This window comes from Galeopterus variegatus, unplaced genomic scaffold, assembly GCF_000696425.1.
Source record: "Galeopterus variegatus unplaced genomic scaffold, G_variegatus-3.0.2 Scaffold2679, whole genome shotgun sequence".
Taxonomy (NCBI): Eukaryota; Metazoa; Chordata; class Mammalia; order Dermoptera; family Cynocephalidae; genus Galeopterus; species Galeopterus variegatus.
The window spans coordinates 250,307-273,027 of NW_007728790.1; the positions used below are offsets into that span (position 1 = coordinate 250,307).

Below are 22,721 nucleotides of genomic sequence, written 5' to 3' on the forward strand. Positions count from 1 at the left end.
TCCAAAAAAAAAAAAAAAAAAAAAAAAAAAAAAAAAAAAAAAAAAGAATTAACCATGGATATGGTTGGTTATTGTGACCGTATCTCCAAACCTAAAACTGATACACACGGTCTGACAGAAACACGTCTATTTATAGGCTATCAACTTGAAACGAGTTATCTAAATAAACAGCATGTTGTTCATAAGAGGCTTAAGGTCATTGAGGTGTATCACGTCTATCTTATTAAGGATCCAAAGAACACAAAGGACTACTTGTGTCAAAACACAAACAAAATGCTTGAAAATGAATGTCCTGAAAGATTTCGAGCAGGATATATGTGCATGTAAGCCTAAGCACTGAGTATAAAAAATTGTCATTTTCAAGAGTTCTTATTTGAGGAACTTACAGCTCAGCAAATCTTCATCAGAATAATCTCAAAATTATGTTTTAAATTATAAGAAACATGCCCTTACCCTATTTTATTAGTAACCATACTGTTTTAGTTAGATATAACAGAATATTTTGAATACATATTTTAAACATTAAATATTTACAAAAGAAGGGAAGAGGGGGGATATGAATTGAGATTCTCCCTCAGTGTAAAAATTACCATCCAGATAAGTGAATGACATTTTTATTATTATTCAGGTACTTGGAGGCACCCATTTGGTCAAAACTAACTGCTCATATAATGTTGGAGATCTGTGGTTACATATTTTTAAATTTGGATGTTTCAAACTAAGAATAGATTTCATCACAAACATGTGTAAATGATTTTACCATTGATTCATTTCACAAATCATGACCTTTACAACTAGACTTTTTCATTCACCCCTTTGCAGTTATTGGCTTGTGGAATAATTGTTGTCTCTCTCCGTATACACACACATATACCACATTTCTACATACGTGACTTCATTTTAAATGTCTTTTAGTGCTTCTGAGTCTGACTGATGTAAGATGTTATTTTGAAGATGCCAAAGCATCTAAACGGCTCTAGTCTTTTCTTTTCAGCCTGCATTCCTTGCTTGATAAGTGGCAAAGCTTCCCACTTACCAGTCACTCAAAGTGACTGTAGCTGTCAGTTGTGTACAAAGCGCAATCAGTTTGGAAGTGGAGACACCAGCATTTTTCTTCTCAGCTTGAAGCAAACACGTTTTGACTGCTAGTCATTCAATTTTAAAGCATCCTCAATTAGGGGCGGATGAAGATATAAAGAAAACACATCCCAAACACCTCCACCAGCCATAGAAAAATTTATTGTTACCTCTTGATTTACCTTACGGCAGGCCTATCCCTCCTCTTTTTCTGGCTGTATGACACGGGTGCTCATGACAACACACCCTGTATTGTGGAAAGACTGCAATAATATATTATACTAACACTCTGGGAAACCTTTATTTTGAGCCTATTTATGTTTTCTTTTGCTCCCTCTCTCTCCTGAATCACCCTACAGAAAATAAAACAATTTACTTTTAAAATTAAAACAAAACTCAACCTTTCAGACTCACTCTGTTTATTAGTGATCAGCTTTTTATTCAGTGGAAACATAAAGTCTATGAATCAGAAGAAGAAAGAGGAGAAAAGTTACCAGGGAAATAAACTATAGGAGCAGGGAAGTAAAATAAGAAAGGTGAAGGAAATCAGTAGGAGCTATGTCAGACAGTCCAGCAGTGTACGTATGAATACAGATAGTGGCAAAGTCATGAAAAGGAACATGAAGGTAGAAAGGGAATAAAAAATGTGCTCAGAACTAAATGGTGGTTAAGGAAGAAGAAAAAATAAATATATGTATATAGGGGCAGTAAATAGAGGGAATAAAAAATGTGCTCAGAACTAAATGGTGGTTAAGGAAGAAGAAAAAATAAATATATGTGTATAGGGGCAGTAAATAGGATAAATTAAGTGATCAAAAAGGACATACAGAAACCTGTATGAACACATACAACTCTCACACAGTATATAAACATATATTAATATAAATATAAAATTAAATGTGTGTGATATAAAAACTAGCTTATTAATTTACTTCTTTTAGTTAATATTTAAATTTGTGAAAGTTAGTTCACCTCTTCTAATTTTAATTTAGTTATAACAACAGTGTCAACATAAAATAATTCTCTTTAGAGACACGAAATTTATCTTTTATAAACATACCATCCTCTTTTCTTTTTTTAGCATTTTTAGGTGAAAGTTTACTTCATACGCAATATTTGCTTATGTGGAACACATCTTTTCCTTATTTATAAATATTTATTTTCTCCATTTATAAAAGGTCAATCTCTTACCATGTTTACTGCAGAAAGAAAAACTAAACTACTTTAAAGAAAATTCCTTCCACACTTGCCAATTTGGTAGGTTTAACTCAGTTTGATAAGACCAGTTACTCTTATTTTCTTGAAATTATCTGAATTAAATCACTCATTACTACTGTAGTGAGAAGAGAGGAAAGAGGCAGTTTACCACATACTCGACTGTCAGTCTTAGAATCACATACATGTGTATACACACACATACATGCACATGTAACACACACGCACACACAGAGTCCTAGTCTTCAGTTCTAACATCTATAAAATGGAGATAATACCATAATCTGTCTGAATTCTTGTGATGATTATGGAAGACGACCTCCAGCAAGTGTCCATCACTTATCAAGTGATTGTATTGATTTTTACAAAGTGATCGTAGTGATTTTTTTAATGCGTCAAAAGTTATTGAAAAAGAATGACAAATCAAAGATGGTAAAATTATATAATTAAGTAGTTCATGTTCTGGTAATCTTGGTTAAGATAACTAATTTAAAAATTTATAAAATAGAGGAAAGAAAAAGTTGCTAATGAAACTACTCATTTTTAGATAGGATATTTATGCACCTGTATTATTCTGTTTTGTGTTGCTATAACAGAACTACCCGAGACTGGGTAATTTATAAAGAACAGAGGTTTATTTGGCTTATGATTCTGGAACAGCTGCATCTGGTGCAGGCCTCAGGCTGCTTCTACTCATGGTGGAAAGAGGCAGGCAGCCAGCAGGTGCAAGCAGATCACAGGGCGAGAGGAAGCAAGATAGCGAGAGACTGAAGGCACCAGGGTCCTATAAACAACCAGCTCTCATGGGAACCAATAGAGCAAGAACTCATTCATTACTCCCCCCACCTAGGGAGAGCATTAATCCATTCATGAGGGATCCAGTCCCATGACTCAATCAGTTTCCAGCACTGCCACATTGGGGATCAAATCTCCACATGAGTTCTGGAGGGGACAACACACATCCAAACTCCATCAGCACCTTAAGCAGGTTGATAGGGTTTCAAATCATATATAGCAGTAGTGACTGTTGGTCATCTATTATTTATGTATTCATATTTATATTTTTGCAGCTGGCCAATAAGGGGATCAGAACCCTTGACCTTGGTGTTATAACACCATGCTCTAACCAACGGAACTAATGGGGCCAGCTTCCTATTTTTTTGGTGTCTATCAAAAATACGTATTATTTTATATTATTTCAATCTCTTGAGAAATATAGAATTATTGTCTTTCTTATATTGTGTACTAGATAGTGGGTAATGTGTTCCACTTTATTCTTTCTTCCATTCATCCATTCGATAAATATTTTAAATACGTTAAAGTTCTTAAAGTATAGCAAACAAAACAAATCTAAGTAAATATAAGGGGCATAATACAGGCTGTGATAAATAAAGAAGAAGAATAAGAGATTTAGAACTGACTGGGGGATGCAGAGACTATTTTAAATTGGGTTGTCAGATGCAGCCTCCCAGAGAAGAATGCCATTCAAAGAAACATGAATAAAGTGAGGGTCTGAGTTATTTGATGAACTTAAAAAAGAGCAATCATACCATTCAACATAGTATTGGAAGTTCTAATCAGTGCAATAAGGCTAGAGAATAAAAGCCATTCAAATTGGAAAGGAGAAAGTCAAAGTATCCCTATTTGCAGATGACACGACCATATACATAGAAAACCCTAAAAACTCCACTAAAAAATTACTAGAACTAGTAAATTAATTCAGTATAGTGGCAGGATACAAAATCAACACTCAAAAATCAACAGACTTCCTATACACCAATAATGACATAGCTGAAAAAGAAATCAAGAAAGTAGTCCCATTCACAATAGCTACCAAAAAAAAATGAAATACCTAGGAGTAAATTTAACCAAGGAGGTGAAAGTCCTCTATAATGAAAACTATAAAACATTGGTGAAAAAATCTGAAGACACAAATAAATGGAAAGTTATCCCATGTTCATGGCTCAGAAGAATTAACATCATCAAAATGTTCATATTACCCAAAGCAATCTAACATTCAACACAACCCCTATCAAAATACCAATGACATTCTTCACAGAAATAGAAAAAAAGATCATAAAATTTGTATGGAATCACAAAAGACCATGTATAGCAAAAGCAATCTTGAACAAAAAGAATGAAGTTAGAGGCATCACACTTCCCAACTTCAAAGTATACTATAAAGGTATAGTAACCAAAACAGCATAGTACTGTGTAAAAATTAACAAATAGACCAGCGGAACAGAAAAGACAGCCCAGAAACAAACCCACTTATGGCCAACTGATTTTCAACAAAGATTCCAAGAATATACTGTGGGAAAAGGACAGCCTCTTCCATAAATGGCGGTAGGAAACCTGCATATCCACATGCAGAAGATTGAAACTAGACCCCCTGTCCCTCACCATACACAAAAATCAACTTGAATGTATTAAATTTAAGACCTGAAACTATGAAACTGCTATAAGAAAACACAGGAAACACTACACAAAGTGGGAGTTGGGCAGAGCTTTTTTGAATGAGACCACAAAGGCACAGACCAATAAAGCAAAAATACACAGATGAGACTCCATCAAAATAAAAAGTTTCTGCACAGCAAGAAACGCTATCAACAAAGTAAAGAGACAACCTATGGAATGGGAGAAAGGGTATGCAAACTACACATCAGACTAGGGGCTAATATTCAGAACATATGAAGAACTTAAACAACTCAACAGCAAAAAAAACTCCAAACAACTTAATAAAAAAAAGGGTAAATGACCTGAAGAGACATTTCTCAAAAGAAGACATACAAATTGCCAATGAGCTCGTGAGAAAATGTTCCAAATCACCAGGGAAATGCAAATTAAAACCACAACGAGACATCACCTCACTCCAGTTAGAATGGCTATTATCAATAAGACAAAAAATAACAAATGCTGGCAAGGATGCAGAGAAAAGGACCCTAGTACATTCTTGGTGGGAATGTAAATTGGTACAGTCTTTGTGGAATCAGTATGGAAGTTCCTCAGAGAACTAGTAATAGATCTACTCTAGATCCAGCTGTACCACTACTGGGTATATACCCAAAGAAAATTAAGTCAATATACCAAAAAGACACCTGCATGCCCATATTCATTGCAGCACTATTCACAATATCAAAGAGATGGAATCAACCTAAACACCTATCAACGGATGAATGGATAAAAATACTGTGGTACACATACACAATGGAATACTATTCAGCTATAAAAAGAAATGATATTCTATCATTTGTAGCAACACGGATGAAACTGGAAGCCATCATGTTAAGTGTAGTAAGTCAGGCATAGAAGGACAAATACCACATGGTCTTACCATACGTGGAATCTAAAAAAAAACAATAAAGTGATTTTCATAGAAGTAGAGAGTAGAATAATGGTTACCAGTGGCTGGGAGGGGAGGGGGTTATGGGGGAGGAGAAGGGGTGGAGTAACAGGCACAAAACTGTGCTATCTATCCTAAGTGAATAATTGTGCAGTATATGCATGTATTGAAACAACACACTGTACCCCACAAAAATAAATATAAATAAAATTGAAAAAAAAGAGCATTCCAAGCCATGAGAATGGCAAATGCAAATGCCCTGATGCTAGCCCATTCTTGGCATGTTCCTAGAAACCAAGGAGGACAAGTTTCTACAGTGGAGGGAATGAAGAAAAAAGTTAGAGAGGTTGGCAGTGGCCCAATCAAATAGAGCCCAATAAGCTAGGATAAGGTGGATGAATTTATTTTAAACGAAATGATTTTGAGCATGGTTACAGCACAATTAGACTTAAAAGATCACTCTAGGAGCTATCATTTGTAGCAACACGGATGAAACTGGAAGCCATCATGTTAAGTGTAGTAAGTCAGGCATAGAAGGACAAATACCACATGGTCTTACCATACGTGGAATCTAAAAAAAAACAATAAAGTGATTTTCATAGAAGTAGAGGTTACCAGTGGCTGGGAGGGGAGGGGGTTATGGGGGAGGAGAAGGGGTGGAGTAACAGGCACAAAACTGTGCTATCTATCCTAAGTGAATAATTGTGCAGTATATGCATGTATTGAAACAACACACTGTACCCCACAAAAATAAATATAAATAAAATTGAAAAAAAAGAGCATTCCAAGCCATGAGAATGGCAAATGCAAATGCCCTGATGCTAGCCCATTCTTGGCATGTTCCTAGAAACCAAGGAGGACAAGTTTCTACAGTGGAGGGAATGAAGAAAAAAGTTAGAGAGGTTGGCAGTGGCCCAATCAAATAGAGCCCAATAAGCTAGGATAAGGTGGATGAATTTATTTTAAACGAAATGATTTTGAGCATGGTTACAGCACAATTAGACTTAAAAGATCACTCTAGGAGCTATAATTTAAAATCTGCTTAGGTATTTGGCCATAGAAAATAGGCAAATGATACCATATTTGGAGATGGATAAATTGAAAAAGAATGAGTTTGGAGAAGAAAGTTAAAGGATATGTTTTGGAAATGTGAAATTTGAGGTGCCTGTTAAATATCCACTTAAATAGTCTGAAGATGAACTTGAATATTTGACTCTGAAGTTCAGGAGAGTGTTGTAGGCCGGAGAAACAGATTTTGGAGTATTACCTTCAGGATGGCATATCAAGCCATTAAACTAGGCTTGATCATTTAGGAAATAAGTGTAGATAAAGAAGCCAGATGATGGAGCATTATAGCAATTCAGCCTTAAAGGATGGGAGGTGAATATACCAAATGAAATTGAGCATGGGGACTATAAAGTTAAAAAGAAAAACAAACTGTTTTTTTAAAAGAGCCAACTGAAAAGTGTTAGAAAAAGTGGAAGTGATCAACTGTTCCAAACACCGCTGTGATCTCAAATATGGTGAAGACTGAGAATTTACCACTTCTAAAAAATTCACTGCAAAAGAAGCAATCCCAATTTTTCCTTTTGCTTCTCCTTCAAGGGAAAACTAGGGACAATCCTAGTGTAATAAAGATGTCCTTAATTCCCCATTTATCTTTCCTTTCCCATTTTACTCACATATACCTTTCTTGTTTGAAGAAAAATAGAGCAAAATACACACACACACAGACACAAAGTCATTAGTTTCTTATTGTGTATAAGTTTACACAAAAATTTACCAGCAAAAGCTCAAAAGAGTATAGGTTAGTACTCTGTGTAGGGAGCTGAGCAAATTTGCCTTGTAGGGATGCATGAAACATATGTCTTGAATCATTATATTACTGTACTCTTCACAGAGTAACTCATTTTATGTTAACACTCTGTTAATTTCATTGGCATTTAATTTGCAACCTATTTGTTAACTGTCTTCAAAGACAGGAGATAGAAATTATTTCTAAAGACTTTGTGAGTACTCCCAGCTACAGCATTAATTTTATCACAATAAATGTGCAAATTAAGAAAAAATAGGGTGGTTCATTTTAGGCCAACATTGACTGCTGGCCTACGTTCTACAATTCCCAGGGTCTTATCTAAACACCGATGGACCTTATTTTGTTAACTGATAGGATACGGATTGCAGAGCCTCAGTGAGAAAGCATAACCTTAAAATGTGCATGATAATGCTGCTCAAATATCCACTGTTCTTTTTCCATATGAACAGTAGGTTCATTCCATTAGAACATAAAGTCATTAGACCCCATTAGAATTTAAATGTTAACATTTTTCCTTTTAGCAAAGTTGTACTTACATTTTAGTAGCTGCCACCCTGTTAATAGGGTGGATATTAACCACAGCTTGCTAACAGAAAACGGTCACAAGATATCTTCAAGACAATGAACGGATGGTTTCGATCTGATAATCTGATTCCAGAAAAAAGAAGCACGAGTTGATCACCTGAGACATGCTGACAAAAGGAAAGGACTGGCTGACCTCTAAAAAAGTTTCCTCCCTGCTTTTTGGACTATTGATTTAAGCTTGCTGATACAATAAAAATGGTACCCAAAACCCCCCTGGCAAAGAAAAATCTAAATAAAAGGCATTGTCTCAGGCTCTACTGGGCTCCAGCTGCAACACGCTGACAGCCCGCAGAGAGAGAACATGCATATTGATGCATTGAGGTCTCCGTCTGTGTTTGTTATTTTTGCCGACCCTCTTGATCCCTTTTCAGGTACCCATCCCTCGCTGAAGCTGGACTTCGGCATACTAGGAGGCCTATTAAAAAATAAAAACTTAAAAGATTTAAAGTAGCTCCTTCTGAGTAAAAAGATTGAGAACAATATAGAGCACTGGGCTCAGGACAGTTGCTTTCAATACTTTCCTGTACTCTTTTACCTGTGTCACATGTGTTACATGCAATAAAAATAATAATAAAAATGAAAATTTATATGCATATCAATCTATCTGTATCACTGTCTACAGAGACAGGTTTGCGCAGGCAGAGAAAATATAAGAATGACTGGAATTCTGTCATTAGGTAATCGTCAGGAGACCTATTAAAAAAATGCTTAAAATGTTCTAAAGTGGTTCTTTCTGAGTAAAAGGAGAGATCTGTAGTCAGTTATCCTCACTGCTCCTTTAGGACATGTCACCTGTCTTCTCAAATGCAAGTTCTACTTCCAGAAAGTACAAAGAAGGAGAAGTTATCCTTCAAGCTACTTCTTTGTATCTTTGTATTTTCTCCTCTATAATCTATCTGAATGCCAGGAACTGTATCCAGTCCAGTTGTAGTATATTTTATTTCATACTGCAAAACCTTAGTTGGAACTCAAGGAGTTAATGCATTTCCTTCTCAGGCTGAAATACTACTTTAATTGCATGGTGTTTATTTTTGGCATTTCCAGTCTCCCAAAAAGACAAAGTTACTCTGTAATATCTTTGTGCTCATGTATGTGTGTGGGGTCTGGTTGAGAGGGCTAAAATGCTTCCAACTTACTGCAGTCAGAGAAAGAAATCATAAATCAGCAGGTCAGTTAGGTACTATTATTTCACCTTTAACATTATTATGTTTTCAATACAATATTTCAATGGATTTCTTTTTGCATAATAATTTATCAAGAATTACCAAAACTCTAATGAGCTCAGAGAACTTTGGCTCCAATAAAATGAAACCTTTATCACAAATTGGTTGAGCCCATGGCTGCAACTTAATCATTCAATTACACATAAGTCAAGTTGTATTTTTACTTTGTAGTAATAAGTTCCCAGGGAAAGAAAACTCATTTTAAAACTTTGGGCCATTAAGCCTTAAATGGTAGGATATTGGTGAAATAAAAATGAACTGAGCCACAACTCGGGAAACTTGGAATCCAGCCATTGTTCTATAAGTAAAAATTTATGTTACATAGGGAATATCTTCAAACTTTACTTAGTTTTAGTTTACAAATCTCAAAATGAGAGACAGGTCTAAATAAAAGCTTTCTAAAAACCCATTATAGTTCTACAATCATGTGAACTTGGAACATTGAACTCAAGTTTTCAGTGACTACTGCCACATAGATTATACTCCCCGCCCCCCCCCCGAATTTCTCCTCTTGCTGGAAACATTCATTACATTGCTCATTATTGGAAATACAGAAGAACAAATTTTTCTCTCTAATGACTTAGGCAAAAATTTTCAGCATTGTGTGTTCATTACATACCAGGCATGATCCCACTTAACCCTCAGAGTAACAAGGTATGAGTTAGATATTACAATTCCCATTTTATAGATGGGAATAATGAAACTCAGCAGGAATAAGCAATTTTCCCAAGATCACACAGCAAATAAGGTGTGATGATGCAAAGACTAAATTCAGGTATGTCTAAGAGCCAAGTTCTTTCGTGTATCCTATGGCATGCTCGCTGTCCAAAGAATACAAGGGAACAGAGTTCTTTTGCTCTATCCTTAGTTCCAGACAGAATCAGTGAACTAAAGCTATGCCTAGTCCCATATATGTTTACGTTATGAATCAGACAATGATGGGGGTTATTAACCAACTTTTTGCCCCCAGCAGAACACAATGAACAATAGTTGGAAAAGTTAATCAGAAAGGGAAATGCAGTACATTTTCGGACTCTCTTATGGAAGTTCAACCACAATAAACATGCAGTTGAAAAGAAGTACAATATCTTTAGATTAACCCTTAAAAATATCTTAAGTAGATTTCATACTAGAGCACACTGTTGGATTAACACTATTCATTGCTAATGAGAACCTTAAATTCTATGAAATATTATTGAACAAGGGTAAGAAATTTATGACTAGGATATGCTTCTCAAACACACGCTGAAAGCTATGGCAACCCTGTCCCATCAGAAGCTTCAAGATCAAAGGGTACTTGGGTCTCCAGGAACACTCAATTTGTTGTCATAATGGAAGCTGACTAGAGCTAACTCAATCACTTTAAATGGTTTTAGTAACAGTGAATCAGGACAAGATGAACCACTTGCCTAGGAACATTATTGGAAACATAAATCACGTAACTATCAATAGCAGAAACAGGTTGATTTCATACAAAAAAGAAATTAGGAAATAAAATTGCTCAAAAAATGAGCACCGTAGAATAGTCAATAGAGTAAGAGAAAAAAGTTTACTTAAAATAATCTAGAAAGGTACCTTTCTCTGAAATATTTTAAAATTTCATCTCTTGTATTAATGTGCATTAAAGTTAGCTATATATTTTAAATGGAAATTCAAAAAAGTGTTCTATCATTTAAGGTCGATAAACAAAAATGTTAGAGGAAAATATTGCTAAATAGTAGAAAAAGAAGGCTGAGACTTCTTAGTGCTCCTAAAATTCAGAGGCTCCTTAAGAAGTGGACATGTTCTTGAGAGAAGATGGATATTTCTGTTATTATGACATGATTTTATTTGTAGAGTGAACTGATTTATAAATGTTGCAAAAAATAACAGAAAACCTTAATTTTTCTTTTAATCCTAATGAATTATGTGAATACACGTGGTAGAAGACTGTCTTTACAACATAAAGTCTTTATAAGAAAGGAATGTAGATTAAATTTTCAATCCAATTACAATGATGCAATTTTAGAGCTAAGGTTGCTTTCCAAAGAAATAAAGACAGTTCATAAAGAACTGATTCTAAAGGTATGTGAAAAAATGCCCAACATCACTCAGTATCAGGGAATGCAAATCAAAATCACACTAAGATATCACCTCACCCCAGCTAGACTGGCCACTATTAAAAGGACTGAGAATAACAAATGCTGGTGAGGAAGTGGAGAAAAGGGAACACTCCTGCACTGTTGGTGGAACTGTAAATTAGTACAACCATGATGGAAAACAGTAGAGAAGTCTCAAACAACTACAGACAGAAGTGACATACAATCCAGCCATCCCACTTCCGGGTATATACCCAAAGGAATGGAAGTCATCATGTCGGAGGAATACCTGCACTCCTATGTTCATCGCAGCTCCATTTTCAATAGCCAAGATATGGAACTAAACTAAATGTCTATCAATGGACAACTGGATAAGGAAAATGTGGTATATATACAAAACTGAACACTACTCAGCCATAAAAAAGAATGAAATTGTGCCATTTGCAGCAACATGGATGAGTGTGGAGAAAATTATGTTAAGTGAAATAAGCCAGGTACAGAAAGAGAAATACCACATGTCCTCACTCATAAGTGGGAGCGAAGAGACAAAGAAAGAAAGAAAGACTATAATAAAATGTTAAACTTTCAGAAAGAGAGAACAGACTTATAGTTGCTAGAGGTGGGAAACGGGGAGGTGAAGCGGGATAGGGAGTAATTGGGTAAGGGACACAGAAAGTAATTACGATTTGTGATGATGAACATGCTAATAATATTGATTTGATCACCACATATTGTACACAAACAAATACTGATAGTCAACTCTATACCCCATAAGTATGTATAAATAAAAATAATAAAAAATTTTATAAAAAGGAAATCCTTAAAAAAAAAAAAAAAGAACTGATCCCAGGGGATTAAATAAAACTGGTTCGCTCGCAAATTGTTACGGCATTTTCTCTGAATAAATAACTTTACGGTAAAATTTATCAGCACTCTTTTTATCAGACTTGAGAAAAGATAGAATTAGCAGGCCGAGAAAAAATTTAAATAACCCAGGTTATTAGAATATGTGAATGCTTCTGTGTATGTACAAAGGTACAAACTCGTTCATACTTTTCTTTAACTGAATGATATATATGTCAAATGGATTAAAGACATCCAAACTAACCTCTCTTTTAGAGAGATCTCACTTAAAGAATGAGGAAAATGCAAGGAAATATTATCCTTCCTGTCATTTAACATATCCATCAAGTGCAAAAATGTGTCTTCCTCTAATTCTTAACCTATCAGTCTAATCTATCTAGCAGATCTGTCTAACCAATCTAATGTATTAAATGCTTTTACTAACACTTGGACCAAGTTAATGTCTTTTGTATTAAAACTGGAACAAAAATTTTAAAGGCAGCCTTATTTGTGGACTTTATAATACTATTTCCACTATTTTATCAGTATAAGAATTGGAATGCATTGTTACATTCTAAAGTCTGACACAACAAAAATAGTACAAAACTCTAAGAAAATACAATCAGGATGAATAATGTAAATTGGTGTGTTTATCTCTACAGGTGTTAAGGATCCATATTTAAGAAAGAAAAAGGTTCAAAATACTAGCTGAGTATTTTCGAATATCAAATAAAATTTAATCTATGGTAAAATCTTATGTGAACATCTGATTATGTACACATTCTGATTAAAATAGTTTACAATAATATTTGTTATAAAATTGATTTGCCTTTCACTGTAGCGGGTTCGACTTTTACTTTTCTTCCTCCTTGTCCTATGCTTACGAGGCAAAGAAGAAAGTGGTAAGAAGAAGAGGGGGGAGAAAACATTCTACAAAGAAATATGATCAAGATTTATGTGGGGTTATAGGTCTGTTCTACATTTTTAATTTTCTGTTTCTTCACATGCCACTACATCAGTGCTTCCCATAATTGTTTGAACAATCCACTGAAGACTAAATTCAAATACTTTGTGATTTGCATAACTCTTAAGTGTTTGTAAGGCTGCCCCAAATTAACAACTTAATAAAAAAATACAGTTTTGAGCTACGATTTGGTCGGTCCGAGTGCAGTGGTGTTTACAACTAATTGATCACAACCAGTCACAGATTTCTTTGTTCCTTCTCCACTCCCACCGCCACACTTGACTAGCCTTTAAAAAGAGAAAAACAAAATAAAACAAAACAAAAAAACTATGCTTTTAGTTAATGAATATTCCAGAAGCTGTAAAAATGAATTCTTTTCAGACTATCAGTCTTGCTCAGTATTTATTATCTGTTGCCTGAAATATTCCCTATTTCCCAGACTTTTTAAAAAAATAATATCTTGATGTGTTTTGACTCTATCGGTTTCATTTCTCTGCACTAACCCTAGAAAGAGGACAAATACCCACATATATCTCAACGTCTCTTAGTGTTTCCCCCAAATTACTTTCAGTGTGACATTCTCCCTTTAGGGACTCACCCCCCACTCTATGAACTAGTGCCAGCAGCTTAACATTTTGATCAAATACAAATTCTAGGCTGTTAAAATTCTCATACTCAGCAAAATTTCCATTAATAGTCAAAAAACTGCCTCTGATCCTAGTTCTACCAGTAACTAGTTGTGTAGTCCTGTGCAAGTCATTAAACTTGGCCTTTGTTCTCTGGAATACAGTTTCCATAGTCATGCCATTTCTAGGATATATTTTCAAAGCACTTTTCATTTCAAAAAGATGCTCTCACATAAATTATAGTGCTCCATGCTCTGGAGCAAGAAATCCATCAATTTCAACTTTCTGTCATTATGACAGGCCTTAAAATTTATATTGTAAATGTAATGAACATAACTGTGGAATATTCCCCTAAAAGCACTGAAGGTGCTGGCAAATCCAATTGGTCAAATACATAGTTTATTAAGACTTATACATATTTATACTCTTGATTAGATGCATTTTTGCAATTCTGTTTGACAAATAACTTTTCTCAGAGTTTCACAGAAATTATAAAATTTTGAAACTACTGGTATCCTCAGCAAATCACAGTGACACCAAGTGGCTTACCACACTGCTGATTACTGATTGGATCTTATTCACAATGAGAATTTGCAGCAACAATTTTAATGCCTTATGTTTTCAAGAATTAAAAACATTTTAAATGCAGATAATCTGGTACCATTGACTAAGCTATATTCAGAGTCAGTATACTATGACTGAACAACATGAAATACAATGAACAGCTTTAAGCCACTGAATTAAATAACTATACTCCAGAGATGAATAGATAATAACACATTGGAAATTCACTGCTCATAATTACAGTTGAGGAAAGCAAAGACCCCTGGGTGGAACATCTCACTGATGTTCTACTGTCTCACTGAAGCTGTCACTAGCTCACTAAAATACAAGATTGGGCTATATAATCAAAGGTAAAGAAATTAAATGTACTTCACCCAATTAGATAAAATGGGAGAAATTTTGTTGGAAAAGAATTTAAAACACGAATGAAATAATTTTGGCACATTTGCTTCTGTCATTTATGATATTTACACTTGATAAAATGTTTGAGTCTCAAGATACAACTTCAAGAGAATGATAAACTTCTCCCCAGATTAGCTGACTGCAAATCTAACAGTTGCCTCCAGATGGATGATGTTACATAAGGTTGGATTCAAAGCTCCATGAATTAGATTCTTCGATAGCCACAGCAAGTTTGTCCTGAGCACTTAACTATATGCCTTAGCACTATGCTAAAGTTCTTCATCAATTATTTCATTTAATCTGCATAAAACCTCTATGAAATAAGTGCTTTTCAGAAAGGAAAGTTTCACAAGGAGAAACGAATTTTGTCAAAGTTTCTGTTGCTAGATACAACACATTGTAGATACAAAACATTCCTGGCAACTTAACTTTTTGCTTTTGTTTCTAATACAGATGCTTCCTTCTTTCTTTATTGATGCTCCTTATCATTGTGAATTTTTGTATAAGAAAAACATGGAGGTCACAGAGCTTTCAGACTTGGCTTCTCCAGGTAATTTCCCAGGCGAGAGTGGACTTGAACACCAAGTCATTACATTCCCTGTGTTCCACCTTTATCACACAGGGCTCCTGAGCATATGGTGAAAAACCTCTCTCTGGCACTGCTTCTCTATCTGAAACCCTGCTGAACCTTTCTGGTTTGGTTCCCCACACTTACAGACACATTTTAAACATTAAAGTATTGAAAAATTAAAATGTTTCTCTACAATCATTTCTTCAGCATAAGATGAAAACTACTGTTGGCTTGTTCATACTGAAGCTCCCTGACACAGTAGTGCCCGTGACAGAGAGCCACCTTTAAAATTAAAATGTTTCTCTACAATCATTTCTTCAGCATAAGATGAAAACTACTGTTGGCTTGCTCATACTGAAGCTCCCTGACACAGTAGTGCCCGTGACAGAGAGCCACCTTTTGCAAGATTCGTATGGCTCAGGAGGCAAAATGTCATGAATTAAGGCTGAAAGTAATTATTATTTTGGAGGTCATTTCTGTTAGATCATATATGAATAAGAAACAAAATATATATTTTTAATTGGAAGTATATTGAAATTACGATTTCTGACCTGGATCTGTTGCTGAAGCAAATTGATTTTGTGTTGTTGCTGCAGAAGTTGCTGCTGTTGTCTTGCAATCTGTGGAGAAATTGCACATGAAAAAATTTTAAAGTATATTGTAGTCCCTAGGGGAAATTACCAATGTCCTGTGTCTCAAAATTTGAGTTGACCCTGATTAAGATGATGAAAATAGATACACCTGTGCCCCTAAATTATCAGCAATTTATCCTTAAGTAGGATCAAACGAGATATTTAGGAGCTGTTATGTTTCTTTTGGCCTTAAACAAGTCAAGCCTAAGATACTACAACAGTGATCTATCCCAGTAGGAAATGTTAGAATTTCAAAAACCCCTCTTCCTAGTGATATAGTAAGGTACTGCCTCTGACATTTTCAGCCCTTTCCTACAAAAGAAAGAGTCTTGCATAAATAGGAGGTTGTTGTGACCAAGTTTTCAGAGTAGCACAAAGTATTGTAAGATACTGTATTCTTCAGCAATGTTTTAGTATTTTTTTGTTTTTTGGTAAATACTGTTCCCATTTTGGCTTCCCACAAATACCTAACTGCCAACTCCTCAACACATCCCATTCTAGTTTCTCTACCAAAATGATTCATAAGAAGGTCACCAAACACTTCCATCTCTCTAATTCTGAAGAGTTTCCAGTCTTCACCTTGTGGCTTCTCATCAGAATTCCACACTCAAATGCTTTCCCTTGATTCTGAACTTTCTCCCTTGGCTTCTGTAACATCACACTTTCCTGGTTTTGCACCTACCTCTCATGTCTATTCCTTCTCAGTTACCTTTAAATGGCTCTGTACAGCCAGTAAATATAAGTAAATGTAATTCTCTAAGGCTCAATTGTAGACTATTCTTTTCCCTCTATAGTTACTTCCATATATATGCCAAGTGCTTCTAAACTTGTTTCTCTAGACTCAGTTTTTGTTTTAAGCTTTAGACCCATTTATCCAGAGACTTTACTCAAAGGTACTTCAAATTCAATTGATCCAAAAGTAAACTTGAGATTTAGTCCTCAGGATAGTCACATTAAATGTCCTTTACCCAAGAAACACACAATTCACCCCCGGTATTTGCACTTTCAACATCCTCTACCTTTACTCAATACTATGCCCCATGTTATGACTTTATATTTACTTTTCTTTTTTATTACCATCTTTCTCTCTCTTATGGAGAAGTCCATAAATACAGGGAAGGTACGGAGCATGTACATTTTGCCCTTTATTTGCACAAAGCCTGGTATAAAAGAGATACTGAATGAATATTTGATAAGAATGTGTGAATGAGTAGGTGAGAAGAAAATATTAAACATGATATACGGTAGAAAACCTTCTCATGAGAATGTAACTTCTAATTTCATGAAACTTATCACTCTCTAGGCCTTATTCTCATCATTTTCACTAAAGAATACATAACCCTTATCTCTGTATCAGAAAGTTAAAAATTCAGAAAAAAGTGATATATATTACTATGAATAAAAGTAAAAACCCATTTGATGGAGATAGGTCTACCAGTTTATACAATGAATTTTTTATTCCTTTTATGAATATTGGATCATGATTATTTTAATATTTTCATTTTATCTTTGGAATATGGTAAAAAAACAAAACAAAACAAACAAAAACAGTTGTTTTTCTTCTGAAGTATGGTAGGAAAGAAGATGGTAGAAAATGGAATATCACTCTTTTCCTTAGGTACAGTTTCTTCCTCCCACATACTAATATTTTAGTGGATCTTTAAATCCTTTTAATAGAACTTTTAGAATATATCAAGATCCTGATCACTTCACACGCCTCCGCAACTTCTCCTGTTCTAAGCCACCATGTCTCTTGCTCGGATTGCTGTGACTGTCTCCTATTCGCTCTTTTTGCTTTTGTCCTTGCTCCCTACAGTCTACAACAAACCAGCACCCCGAGCCATTTAAAATGCAAGTGTGTCATGCTATTCATCTTTTCAAAAACCTTCTTGCTCACTCAGAGTGAAAGCCAGTGTCCATATAATGCCTATAAGTCCCTATATGATTTTGCTTCCTGCTACCTTTCTGATTTCATGTCCTCCCTCTCTCCCCCCTGTCACTCCACTCTTGCAACACAGCTCTCCTAACTGCCTCTTGAACACACCAAGGTTGCTCCTACCTCCAAGGACAGTCTTGCCTCTGGATTTTTGCACTTGCTTTCCCCTCCATCTGGAATACTGTTTGGCTAGATAGCTACATGGCTGACTCCCTCCTCACCTTCTACAATTCTCTGCTCAAATGTTACCTGGTCAATGAGGGCTTCCTTGAGCCCCATTTTAAAATAGCATATCCCTCTATGTGGTACAATCATCCCCAATTCTCTGCTTTATTTATCAACATACTTATCAACATATACTATAGTCTACAATTCTCTGCTCAAATGTTACCTGGTCAATGAGGGCTTCCTTGAGCCCCATTTTAAAAGAGCATATCCCTCTATGTGGTACAATCATCCCCAATTCTCTGCTTTATTTATCAACATACTTATCAACATATACTATAGCTTCATGGTTTATATATTGTCTATCTCTCCCAGCCACATTTCAATACATGGGGGATTTTTGTCTGTCTTATTCTTCACTATACCCCCAGTAACTAGAACAGAACCTGGCAGCAAATCGGTGCTCAATAGACAATTATTGATTAGATGAATGTGAATGGAGCTCAGAATCTGTGTAAAGGCTGATTGGCCAACAGGCGCATGAGTGTTTTTAAGGGCTGTAATAGAAGCATTTGAGCACATGGCGTAGGGACATCCTACACTGAGGAGGGAGTGGAGGGAGGAGGGGCAGAAAAGGAGTTCCCCAGAGCAGATGAATCTGACTTGAGTCTTAAGAAATAAGGACTAAATGTTCTTCATGAAAAGAGCTGTGATGACAAGAGTGGTGACCATGATGCCCACTCTGCACAGGAGACGGGAACTGGGAGAACAGAACGGGCTCCAAGAAACCCGACCTTCAGCTGTCACAAGGGATCTTCTCTCTGTGGAGGCCGCATTGCGGGGCATCTCTCCAACACAGGAGAGAAATTCTGGAAGAGCCTAAGGGGTTCTGAAGTCCTGAAGAGAATATCAGAGGTCTTGGGAAGGTAGGATGTTCTAGAATCCTTCGATGACACTCAGGAATGGGCCAGAATGGGAAAGAAAAAGAAAGGGAACTGCCTTTTCATTAGTGATGGCTTAGAATTTTCAGGACAAGTGCCTCAGACCCAAAGTAAGCAGGGATTCTCTACAATGAAATAGCCTCTACTGAGCAGCATTTTCAGAACCTTCTAGGATTCTCTAGAATTCAGACGTCTGAAGGATGGAGAGTTAAGGACAAGAAAAGATTGGTGTTTTTCTACACTGTCACAGGCAAGCATTCTGAACTCTTATCATAGGGGTGAAGCAAGAGGAATATGGGCCATATTCCAATAACAGGCCGAATATATCTTTAAGGGGAGTGATGAAGTGAGGTATTTCATTAAAAATAAAGATATTATCTTTCAAGCAGAGATTAACCATTAAATAGAGAAGAGAAGAGAAGGGGCTCTTCAAACATAATCTGAGTATTTCTTCACCTCCTTCAGTCCTGCTCATTTACACTTTGAATGCTGCTCAGAAGGATTTACAGGGGATGTACAGACACACAAATAGCCTTGATTAAGCAGTGGCCATCCTCCACTTGAGATGGTGGGTGAACTATGCATAGGAGAGTAAAGGGACTTAGCCCTGGAAAAGAGGTGCCTTCCCTGTATGCAAGCTGACCATGTGACACCCTCTATCCCACCTTCCCTTGATTACTAATTTTTTAAGTAAGTTATAGACATTACTACATGTTTGTTAACTCTTATTGTCTGCTACTAAAAATCCTTAGAAGCCACGCACTTAAAGGCCAACAATGAGAATCTAAATGGCAAATCTAGTAACTTCAGTTTGATATTAGAATGACTACTAAATGATATTAGCATTTAACACTATCACCTGCTGCTTCTTAAAATCTCCATCTTATTTTGTTTCCTGTGACACTGTATTCCTGTCCCTTCTTTATCTGATTGTTTCTGGATATGTCATTTTCCTCTTTCAGCCCATTATATACATCAGTATCCCCCAAGGATCTACCCTTACTTCCTTTCTTCTTTCTTGTGATATCACCACTTTAATTTAAGGCCTATAAACCTGCCATTCCTCTGCATGACACACCCTGACCCCATATATTAATATGATGGACTCTTGTCTATCACTTAGATCTGAGCTCAATTGCCACAGCTTAGGAAAGATTTAGCCAACCACCCAATCTAAGAAGCACTGCTTTGTCATATCAATCAATATTTATCATGTTACTCTTTTTCTTCAAATTATTTTACTATCTGATATTATTTTGCTAATTTATTTGTTCTTTTGTTAACTGTCTCATTCTTTCCTCCAGAATTTAGGGGCTTTGTCTCTTTGGATAATTGAGATAGCTTCAGCAATTAGTAAGCACAGTGCCTGGCACCTAAGCAGCACTTGATTTCTATTTATCAAATAAATGAATGAATCTTATCTACTCCAGTGGTTTCCATTTCTATGTAGATAATCTATGAAATTTAGCTTAGCCCATTCTTCCAAAGTGCTGATTGGTATTTTTAGCTGTCTTTCACACACCTTTGTGGAATATACTATAAAGCATATGTATTTCACAGGGCCTCGTTTTCCAAAGCCTTGCAGTTTCAAATATTGACCTTGCAAGGACAGGAAATTTCCCTCAGGCTATAAGTCTCTGTTGCAAGATAAGGATTGTGGTACAGCAGGTTGCTGGCTGAAAGACAGACTAGTTACTGATTGTTATGTAAAGATACTGAGAATTGCTATATGAAGGAATGTTTGCTAAGGTCAAGCTTGTGTTGATAAGACCACTTAATTGTCTTATTGGAATGTCATCTGGCTTGTTTCACTGAGAGTTACCAGCCTATGTTGTTAAACTATAACCCCACCTTTGTTCTCTTCCTGTAACTTCCTGGTCTGGAAAATAAATGCAGGAAGAGAACCCCAATTCAGCATTAATTTCCCAAGGAAGGGATCCCTTTTGCTTGAGGGTTTTAGAGGGAGATTAACCACTTTGGGGCCTCTCTCTGCTCAGTAGAGACGGCTTTGAGTAATCCTTTGCATCTCCATCACCCAGGGCAAGCGGGGTGACAAATCCGTGGGGGGAAAAGCAACGCAAAGCAACATACCTCCAATTGGACAACCAGTCAGCAGCTCTAATTCAACATAATAAAACCACCTTCTTTTCCAAATTTTCCCTCCTCCTGACTTTCCTTATTTCTGGTGATGACATTCTCATTCTCCCTATTACTCAGGCTCAACACTTTTCCTCCCCCTCTTGCCCACTCAAAAAATTCTACTAGCCAAACTCTTCCACGTATTTATTCCTCTCTTCTGTTATTCCATGGTCACTAACCTGCCTAGGTTAGAGTCTCACATTTTTTAATTTAAATTAATAGGCTCCTAACTGAACTTCCTGCCCCTAATTAGAAATTCACTTCATTTATTGAATTCTACATACTCTTCAAAGTTTATCTCAAATGTCACCTGTCTAATAAATTCTTTCAAAATGTTCCTGACTTGAAATGTTCCCTTGAATCTCTCTGAATCTTTTTTCATTCTCCTCCCACGACTTGTCAGAACTACATCCTGATTATGATTACTTCTATGTTACTTACCACCAAAGTAGTAAATAAGCTTCTTAAGATTGGGGGGAGGGGGGAGTTATGTGTTTGCTTTGATTTTTCTGCTTTTATATTTACTTAATTGGGGTGGGGGGAAGGACTCATTCATCTTTGTGTGCCTAGGACAATGGCCTATAAATAGCAGGCAAAGTAACGTCTGAGGATTTTGATCACGTCCCTGGTGCTTACTCACCTGTTCCTGTTGCTGCTTCGCCAGCTCCATTTGCTGGCGCTGTTTCTCAATCTGAGATGCAGCCAGTTTCTTCTGCTCATCATGCGCTGCCAATAGCTGCTCTCGCAGACTGGTCAGCTGATTGATCATACCCATGAGTTGCCTCTCTTTCTCAGCTAGGCTTTCAGGAGTCCCTGAAAACAATATGGCAATAAAACACACAAGAAAAGAGAAATGAGAAGGGGGTGATGTTTCCATGACAGTGGCTCTTTTGTATAGAGAACTAGTCCACATATAAGGTTCAACACATGTAAAAAGATAACCTACCTTCTTTCAGATATTCACTTGGCAGTAAAAAGTGATGTGGCTATTTACCCATTAAAAATATCAGAAAGGCAAACATTTTGATTGTTTTCTATTCATGGCAAGTTAGCCACACTGAATTTTCTACTATTAGCCCTCCCACCCCAGGCTGTTGCAAATGTCATCCTTCATAAGTGCCTTGTCCATGACATTCCCTCTCTAAACATACATTCTTTACATTCTAACTCATGTATCTTGACAGTGTGGCTCTTTTCCTGATTTCCACTGATAAAAGTTTTTCCTTCTTTGGGAATCCATGCGCTGCATGTCTTTATTACAGTACTTAGTCATTACATTGTATTATCTTATTTTTACTTTTTTCTCCCAAAGTCAGGAGTGGCTCTAACAGCAAAAATTGTACATTATTGACTTTTATATCTTCATTACCTACCTGACATATAACAAAACATCTAATATTGTTTAGCAAGTGACAGAAAGAATAAAGCCCCTTCTCTTTAAACCACTCTGAAGTTTAGGCATGCCATATAGTCAAGAGAAAAGGGAAGATGTTTTATCTTTTATGAATTGTATAGGGATTTTAGTTTTGGCTTAAGAGAGGTGAGCCAAGGGAATCAAGCTTCTGTAAAAGAAATAGTCCCCATCCTATAAAAGTACAAAA

General features: G+C 36.1%; 1 protein-coding gene across 1 annotated transcript in view; it reads right to left on the reverse strand.

Annotated features, from left to right (window-relative positions):
* The window catches only part of SOX5 (SRY (sex determining region Y)-box 5), a 210,358-nt gene extending 188,361 nt beyond the window's left edge, over positions 1-21,997 (reverse strand). The window contains 2 exon segments of the mRNA XM_008582606.1: positions 15,859-15,927; positions 21,761-21,997. Coding sequence (XP_008580828.1) covers positions 15,859-15,927; positions 21,761-21,997 — 306 coding nt within the window.
* Positions 21,998-22,721: the final 724 nt, after the last annotated feature.